Here is a 768-nt window from a genome sequence, read left to right as displayed (position 1 = left end):
CCGTGAGAAAGAACGAGAGGTGGCCGGAGAAACATAAGGTGGCCATGCGGACCTGAGACTTTCCGGGGAAAAACATCCTTCTTATCGACCCTGGAGATGAGCACAACACAGACACGGCAGGCGCGGGGATGTGGCCATGAAGGAGGGCAGGGAGAGGATCACGGAGCACCCAGGATGCCCAAAGTCCCCTGACCCATTTCCGTAAATGGTCTGACAGAACCGACTGCCCATGATAACTGATTGCACAGAAAGTGAGAAACACTTCAGCACGGGGAAGTCAGGCCATAGAAAGTATCCCCCAAGCCCAGGTGGTGCACTCAGGATATTCCGTTGGCTGGATGGATGCAGCTGGATGGATTGTGACACCAGGACTGACATCCCTTTAGCTGGATCAGTGCTGGAACCAGGAGCGATGATCTCTTTTTTCTCTCTGTCCTCCTCTTCAGTTCACCTCTTCCTTTCTGTCTTCCCTTTCACACTACTTCTTTATCTAAAACCCATTGCCACATGCTTGTATAGTCAAGGACTAGAATACCAATTTCCATGCCAAGTGTGTGATTTACTAATAAAACTTTCTGATTGTTTGCAGACCCTCTGACTTTTATTGTTCTTTCAACCATGAGCATTTATGAATCTTCCTTCCCCTTAGGGAGGCCACAGCCTGTGACTTTAATGATCCTTTAGCTCAGAATCACAGAATCATTTAGGTTGAAAAGACCTCCAAGATCAACAAGTCCAAACTATGACCATGTCAACCAGACCATGGCA

The 768-nt window shown here is 48.0% G+C and overlaps 1 protein-coding gene across 1 annotated transcript in view; it reads right to left on the bottom strand.

Annotated features, from left to right (window-relative positions):
• SLC25A46 (solute carrier family 25 member 46) overlaps positions 1-197 on the bottom strand; it is a 13,673-nt gene extending 13,476 nt beyond the window's left edge. The window contains 1 exon segment of the mRNA XM_005429528.3: positions 194-197. Coding sequence (XP_005429585.3) covers positions 194-197 — 4 coding nt within the window.
• Positions 198-768: the final 571 nt, after the last annotated feature.

This window comes from Geospiza fortis, unplaced genomic scaffold, assembly GCF_000277835.1.
Source record: "Geospiza fortis unplaced genomic scaffold, GeoFor_1.0 scaffold433, whole genome shotgun sequence".
Lineage (NCBI taxonomy): Eukaryota > Metazoa > Chordata > Aves > Passeriformes > Thraupidae > Geospiza > Geospiza fortis.
The sequence above is the reverse complement of the archived record's forward strand: the minus strand, read 5'-3'. Positions and strand labels throughout refer to the sequence as shown.